Source organism: Emys orbicularis, chromosome 2 (assembly GCF_028017835.1).
Source record: "Emys orbicularis isolate rEmyOrb1 chromosome 2, rEmyOrb1.hap1, whole genome shotgun sequence".
Classification (NCBI taxonomy): Eukaryota; Metazoa; Chordata; order Testudines; family Emydidae; genus Emys; species Emys orbicularis.
Window position 1 is genome coordinate 266932296 of NC_088684.1, and position 8053 is coordinate 266940348.

The following is an 8053-nucleotide window of genomic DNA, read 5'->3' on the forward strand; positions in this document are numbered from 1 at the left end:
CTCGCTTGGTGCTTGCCTGTGTCAGAGCCGGAGTCGGTGGCTGCTGGAGCGTCGAGCTCGGCCCTCTGCGTGTCTCGCTTGCAGGAGGCGGGGACGCCCTGGCCGGGCAGAGTTGCGGGCTCTCCCTGCTCCCACATGTGGCGGCAGCTGTGGCTGGAGAGCGGCCCCCGCAGCGTGTGATCAGCTGGGCTGCTCCGCTGGGGGAGCTGTGCGGCGCCGCCTCCCGAGGCTGGCGGGTGCGGGGCGCAGACAGCCGCGGGGAGCTGGAGTCTGTACGCTGCCCGCTCCGGGCACTCGCCGCGAGCTTAAGCGAGCCCTGGAGGGAAGGTCGAGCGGCCGGCCGGGGAGGGTCCAGGCGGGGCGGTTAAATGGATCGCCATTCCAGCTACAGCTTCATCTGGCTGCAACTGGAGCTGTGCGCCATGGCCATCCTGCTGACCAGAGGTGAGGGCACCGGGCGAGTGGAGGACAACGGGGTGCGGGGAGTGGTTAGAGCTGTGCGCGGCGTCACTGGGGTGAGGGGAGGCTATTGGGGTGGCAATAGCCCGGGGTGCAGGGTGGAGTGAAAATAGCAGGGGCTCGTGGGGGTGGTTGAGTTGCGGTGGCTGGCAAGTGCGGGAGTGCCATGGGCTAGGGGGCCCCAGAGTGTGGTGCTGCGTGGGTAGCTCTGAACCCCCAGTGCCAGACGGCGCAGCCTCCCCCATGGCAGCTCTCCTCCCCGAGCCCCGCACTCCCTCCTTGGAGGCTTCCTCTGCCAGGCTGCGCTGGGAGCTCCATGCAGAGGGCTCCGAGCTGACTTTGAAGCCCATTGCCAAGCCTTTGTTAGCGTGTAATCTTTCCTCCTCTGCTGAGCCTCGCAGGCTAGGACAAGCTCGCCTCTTCTTGAAAGTAGCAGTGCTTGTTTTTTTTTTTTTTTTTTTTTTTTCTTCTTCCCCTCTCCCGGTCTCCCCCCACCTCGCTGCTAGAGCCTTGCCCCGGTTCATTGATGTAAGTCAGACCTTAAGGGCAAGCGGTTGTCAAAATGTTTTTGTTAGTCTGCCTTTAATGAACTTCTGAACGCTTCCAGCCATGGAGCCGGGCCATCTTAGAGACACACTGCCCCTTTTGGAGCCCTGGCGTGGTTTTACTGTAGGGCGGATAGTCTCGCCTCCCTCAAGTGTTTATAATAATAAATAATAATAAAAAACCCAAGGAAAGTACATCAGAGGGAACTAATTCCGACCCCACACCCTCTTCTCTAATCCTTTTAAAACTAGTAGTGGATTAGAGATGTGTTTAACTTCCTGTTGCAAATGCTACATTCCTGTAAATAGGTATGGAGTTTAAACACACTTGGAGTAAATTAACACTGTCTCCATACAGTTCAGTGACTGCTTAGTTGGTCTCTTTTTAAGGGGGAAAGGTCACCTTTTTGGCTCCCTATAATTGCCAAGATTCACAGAGGAGGTTAAAGGATAAACTACCACAGTGATGATGTGCTACCATATTTATTTATTTTGGAAGTAAGGGTGTAATTAACCCTAAATAACAGCCCTTGCAGCATGCAGAGAGAAGCCTTCTGGCCCCATCAAAGGCAGGCAGAACAGGGAGTGACTGAGTGATGTGAAGTCACAGATACTGAAACTATGTGCCTGATAATGATATAATTAGGGGATCATAGACTTCTGGCTGCTGCTGACTTCAAAAGCTTTAAGAGAAGCCTGCAGTCTCTCCTGTAGCCATCTTGACTAAAAGCAGACATTTTTCTTTAATAGCTATATACAGTAACAAGAAAGAGGAGGGAACAGAAGGGCATTGTTCAGTTTCAAAATACCAAATACCCTTTCTGGCCTTTTGCATAGCACAGGAAGAAACTTTGTGAATTGACAGAAATACAGTTTTAATACAGTAATACAAAGTCCATTCTGTTCTACCAAAAATGTGGCTTTAATTAAAATGGAGTTGTAATAACCTGATGACTAGCCTGTCAGATTTTGTTTATAAGACGGTCTTAGGTCAGTAAAATGTAGAATTTTAAACAGGGTCATATAAACAGTTAAAATAGAAGTATGCTGATTGTTTCATTTTCCTCCCCATGCTGAGCTTAGAGTAATGAAAGGACAGTCAACTTTGTTTGGTTTTGTGTATTTTTTTTTTTTTATTATTAACTTGCTCTGACTGAATAGTAGCGGTCATAGACACTTTTTGCAGGGAAAAAAGTAGCAAGCTTAGTGATTGTACATAAGAAAGCAGAGAAAAGCTGTTCACCAGTTTATTGGAAGGGTGACTTTTATGAAACCAAGGAAAGTTGGGCTCCTTGGCCTAAAGGCCCAAGGGAGCTAATGCAGACTGGGGAGAGAGACGCTCTGTCATTTGGCTTCTATTAAGCAGAGTTATTAAAGAGCAGCAGGGACTTCAGGGCCCAGAGCCTCTGCAGCAGCATTACCAGGAGAGCTGAGCCTAGATGGGCTGAAGCCTGGAAGTTAATTTGACTGAGTCCTTTCCCGGTCATATTTTTTAAGCCATATTTTTTAAGTGTAAGAAGTGGGGAGGGGATAGTTAAAAGGCAGTTATGCACCGGTTTGTTTTCAGGGTATATGTTTCTAATGCAAGAAGTCTGATAATTCAGCTCACTTTTAAAGGCTCACTTACTGCCTCTGTGGTAGGAAGTATACCAACTAACTGAATTGGAAGTCTGTTTAAGTAAATCCCCACTTGTAATGACTGCTCCAGAATCTGCCTTCCTCTAATTCTCTGAACTGATGATATATTGAAATAGGTTTGAGTTATGACTTGCCTAGAAAGAATACATTTTCCCTACAGTACAAGATGTGTATAATCATAATGGTGGTTTGGAGAGCACAAAATGAAGTGTTTTATTAAGAACTTTTATCGCTTCCCTTCAGAAATTTTTGAGGTTTCCTGAGATTGTTTTTATACAACTGGTAGAAGATTTTCAGTCTAAACGTTTCCCCTTTTTTGACCACATGTTGGATTGCCTGCAAAAACTAGGGGTTATGGGGGAGGAGGTTTCAGCTTTGCAGTAATGCACCCCTTCTTATGACTTTCCATTTGGGTTGAAATAAATTGACTTTGGCAAACAAACCACTAATTGTAAACTGCACAGTTCCTGTTTTATAAAACTGACTTTAAAAAGCCCTGTTGCATGGAAAGCTCTTCATAGAAAAAGTTCCTTTTCTGAAGAGATCACAAATAGCTGCCCAATTTCACATAGTAAAAATCTTCCTGACTTGGAATTTCTAGATTCTAATGGTTCTAGCTGATAGCTTTAAAAAGCTCTTAAACCTTGGCATAGCCCTGAGAGATGGCAAACAGTTCTGCCATTCCAATTAAATTTAAATATGTAACAGAATAAAAAAATCTTAGAATGATCAACCATCAACAATAATGATTTAAATTCTAAAACACTGCAGTAACGCGGTTTCAAACTGTAGCTTTTTTGGGGGGGGGGGGGAGATTCTGCCTCTTAAATAAGGATGGGTTTGATCACATGTAGAATGCTGATTTTTAGTAAGTAGTAAAAATACCTAGCTGGTATGCAGATGTGGTTATGTATGTCTTATCTAGCAGTATGATCCAAAAAACCCTAGTCTTAATGAGAAGTTTGAAGTGTGACATTTCAGTTAGTCTTGCTTTAATCAAGTATATCATAGTAGTAGTAAATATTGGTATTATGCCAGTTCCCAAAGGCCCCCATTGGAATTAGGGTCCCAGGGTGGTAGGCACTATACAAAGACTGAAAACAGACAAGACCTGCTCTGCAGGGTTTACAATCTACAGTGACCAAAAGTTTGTACTGTTGAGTTTGTTAGTTTGTGAGATAGCAAGTGAGTTTCTGTACTAACTAGGAATAAAATACTTGACTTTTTTTTTTTAGGTGAAATTAGATGCTACTGTGATGCTGCACACTGTGTTGCAACTGGCTATATGTGCAAATCTGAGCTTAATGCCTGCTTCTCCAGACTGCTTGACCCTCAGAACACGAATTCCCCACTTACTCATGGCTGCTTGGACTCTATTGCAAACACAGCTGACATCTGCCAAGCTAAACAGGCACAAAACCACTCCAGCACCATCATGCCCACATTGGAATGCTGTCATGAAGATATGTGCAATTATAGAGGACTGCATGATGTTCTCTCTCCTCCCAAGGGTGAGACCTCAGGTAGAGAAAGCAGTTTCAACTAAATGTCTTCTCTGATCTATAGGCTTGTGACAGCCAAGACCTTGTATGTCTGCTATTGATTTTGTTGTTAATGTAATTAGAGATACCAGAGGGAGAAGCATGTGGCGGGATGCAGAGATGTATCTCTAAAAGCGGAGTAGCTTTTATGTCTGCATTAGCATTAGATGTCTGCCTGTCCTGCCTGCTTCTCAACATTTCTAAGAGGCAATTATACAGTGGTACTCATTCACATTAGATCAACTGCCAATGTAATAAAAATATATTATCTTAACTTGTTTTAGAAATGGTTCAGATCAATCTGTAGAAATACTATTTGTAGATACTTTCCAGTGTGAAGTTAAATTATTAGCAGCAGCAGCTTTTAATGTGTGGTTTAAGGAATTGTTAAATTTGAAACAATTGTTTAGCTGAGACTGAAATAAACTTGGCATCTTTAACTTTTTGCAGGACAGGGGAGCAGATACCAGCATGACAACAGCAGAAATCTCATCACTAAGGTTCAGGAGTTGACCTCTTCAAAAGAACTGTGGTTCAGAGCAGCTGTAATTGCTGTTCCCATAGCTGGTGGGCTGATCTTAGTGCTTCTTATCATGCTAGCTTTGCGGATGCTCAGGAGTGAAAACAAAAGACTGCAAGATCAACGACAGCAAATGCTCTCCCGTTTGCACTACAGTTTTCATGGACATAATTCGAAGAAAGGACAGGTGGCAAAGTTAGACTTGGAATGCATGGTGCCAGTAACTGGTCATGAGAACTGCTGCATGAGCTGTGATAAAATGAGACAGACAGACCTCAGCAATGATAAAATTCTTTCATTAGTCCACTGGGGAATGTACAGTGGGCATGGAAAGCTGGAATTTGTATGACCAACCTTTTTAAAATCTGAGCTAAACTTACTAGGAAAACTCTCAAAGGCCTTTGGGTTCTGCTGGACAGGAGCACTTTATCTTAAGCAAACTTTCATTAATCATCTTTTGAGAAACAAAGGACCTCTGCAAACAGAATCTTGGATATTTCCTCTGAAGGATTCCAAAAGTTGTCTTATTTGCACAGAGTAAAATACACTCAATGTATTGTTTGCTTTAAAGTTATGAAAGCAAAAATTAGAAGTTGTACACACTGTCACCAGGGTTATCTGAGCTGTAGGGAGCTGAGACTTGAGCTAAATAATAAACTGTATGAAAGCTCCTGTGTTTCCTGACTTATTGTAAAGGATCTTTATATATATATATATATATATATATATATATATATATATATATATATATATATATATATATATAATTTATTTTGTCTGAAACTTCCTTGTGATTTTTTTTTTTTGTAGAAGACCATTGTTTTCTTTTTTTAGAAAGCTATTGTGAGGTGACATTAGCATTCAGAATAGAATTGCACTAAATCTTGAAATGTGTTCTCCTGTAAAGTCCATCTTCCTGCAGAGTGGCAGAAGTGACTTTTTGTTATTCCTGAAAGAGGATGTCCACTCTATCTCTGAATATCTCAAATAGTGGTGAGTCCATATTTTCCCTTGTCAGTTTATTCTATTGCCTTAGTTTTCCCTGTTGCAGCTAAGGCTGATTACTTTGTTCTGTTCTTGACTAACTGTCCCTTTTTCTCTTTATTTATTGTATTTAATTTACATAAATATATTTTGTATTCATCTACCTACACAGGTGGCAAGTAAATCTTGTGTCTTGGCTCAGTATGGCCAGTCCTCTCAACCTTTCCTTACAGTTCTTAACTTCCATAAAATCACTTAAATTTCTCCTCAGAACCAGCTCCATTTAATTTAGTGTTACCCTATATGTCCTACGTGACTTCAGTTCATCGACAAGCAGAGTGGAGTAGAAAAGCCACATTGATCTTTCTAAATGTGATGCTCCTATTAAAACATCCAAACATAACATCTGCCTCATCTTTTGTGTGTTAAACTGGAGAATCAAAAATGTATTCATGATAAGCCCCAGCTCCTTCGCTGGTATTTCTGCCTAGACAGCTTTCTTCCCATTCTATATTTGTGCATTTGGTTATTGTTCCTCCTTCAAAAACATTAGTTGGCCTTATTTAATATCACTTAATAGATTCAGGGGTTAGTTGTTAAAGACCCTGGAGCAATTGAGAGGCCCTAGAATATTTTTGGTCTACTGTTTGCTGTAATTATAGTGGATTTTCTGGAAAAGCAGGTCTGTGATCTTGGGCAAAACAAAACCCAGAATAGTGCTCTAATAAATGGGATCTCTGTAAGTAATGACCAATATGAACTGAACTACCTGGAAAAAGCTGGCTAAAGTATAGTGCTTACCTAGCACTTTAGATGATCAAATCACTATTAGATTGACTAAACCTCATAACCCTTTTGAAGTAGGTAAGTATTATCCCCTTTGTACAGACTGGGAAACTGAAGAAGAAGATGACACATGAAATGACTTGCCCAAGGTCAAAACAGTGAGTCAGTGGCGTAGCTGAATGTAGCATCAGAATGCGTAGAGTTCTTTACTGTGTGTATAGTCCTCCAGCCCATGCTAACTTTACAATGGACTCAGTAGAATCCTTAGGAGATATGTTTAAGGGGCTGTTTAATGGTAGTATAGATGTTGTGGGACCCTCCCACCTGGTACAGTCCTAGAACCCTTCCTCCAGCCTGAGCCCAAGTCAGCTGGTAGGGGCCAGCCATGGGTTTTTAATTGCAGTGTAGTCATACCCAGTCCATGTTTTGCCCTTAGTTACACTTTTTTTTTTTTTTTGGGTCACTGGAGTCCATATGACTGTAGGTATAGCTGAGGTAAGGATCTGGCTACGTCTTCCCTTCCACCTAATCTTCAAAAATATTCTTGGGTCTTCTATTGCTTTAATTAAAGTTGTATTAAATGCTTGTCTAGGGTTGGTCACTGTTCAAGCAAATGTATTCTATAGCTGGGGATGACTGGTGTATTTTTATGTATAGGGGAACCACTATTGAACTGAAATGAGGCATAGAAGTGGTACCTAATTCAGAGTCAGCATAAATCTAGTCCAAGTGACTGACAGATGTGGAATTAAATCAGATTCAGGGACTGGTATTTAAACCTTGCCTGGGTTCACTTTCTTTCTCAGCACCTTGCATAGTCATTTCAAGCATCTTGTGATCTGAATCATTTGTTGCTGCTGCTTTGAATACCCAAGGACCTACTTATACCTGCCATTTGTAGGCAAATGAGGCTGGGATGCTCTACTATTTCCCCCTTGCAACGGAGATGCTGCCTTCACAGCTGTGAGGGGAAGAGGAGTGCTTACCTTGCCCTGCAGTCACTTTGAGCAGTTTGCAGCCCCAGGCTCACTGTGGGTAGATCTACAAGCTAGGAGAATGCTTCCTGGCTCAGGCAGAAGGACAGGCTAGCTCTGCTTGCACTGAAAATAGCAGTGCAGGAGGGGGTAGCACGTGTGGGAGCTTAGACTAGAGGTCTGAGTATGTAGTTAGCTTGGGCTTCACACCTGCGTACAGCTGCCTGAGCTGCCCCCAGCTATGCTGCTATTTGAGCTCCTGCTTGCCTATCTAGACCAGCTGGGAAGCATGCTCCCAGCTGCATTGCAGATATGTCTCCTACAATGCACAAGCAGCTCTGTGTTTCAGTTCTCTGGTTAGCCGCTGATAGGGCCGTGCTCCTGTATTCCCAAGCTGTTCTAAGACTCAGTCCTGTTCATGTAATTTAACTTGGGTTTGGTCACTGGCACAGTTCACAAGTGTCAAGGCTACAACATACCCCCTGCCTTCCCTATTCAATCTATTCATAGTGAAACACAAGTGTCTTTTTTGCCACATACATTAGCTCTGGTTAGGTAAACCCATACTGTGAAGTCTAATTAGCAGTGCTACACTAGTGATTGACC

General features: G+C 42.8%; 1 protein-coding gene across 1 annotated transcript; it reads left to right on the top strand.

Moving 5' to 3' along the window:
* Positions 1 to 353: 353 nt before the first annotated feature.
* BAMBI (BMP and activin membrane bound inhibitor) lies at positions 354 to 5372 on the top strand. Its single transcript, XM_065399350.1, has 3 exons — positions 354 to 444; positions 3878 to 4165; positions 4634 to 5372. The coding sequence occupies exons 1-3, from the start codon at positions 369 to 371 to the stop codon at positions 5050 to 5052; spliced, it is 783 nt and encodes a 260-aa protein (XP_065255422.1). The 5' UTR covers positions 354 to 368; the 3' UTR covers positions 5053 to 5372.
* The last annotated feature ends 2681 nt before the right edge of the window (positions 5373 to 8053 follow it).

Bases quoted from the DNA above. Each gene is read 5' to 3' on its own strand.
- BAMBI (XM_065399350.1), top strand. From the start codon at position 369: ATGGATCGCCATTCCAGCTACAGCTTCATCTGGCTGCAACTGGAGCTG. The intron at 445-3,877 runs GTGAGGGCACCG...TTTTTTTTTTAG, and splicing joins GGCCATCCTGCTGACCAGAG to GTGAAATTAGATGCTACTGT. The intron at 4,166-4,633 runs GTAGAGAAAGCA...AACTTTTTGCAG, and splicing joins TCCCAAGGGTGAGACCTCAG to GACAGGGGAGCAGATACCAG.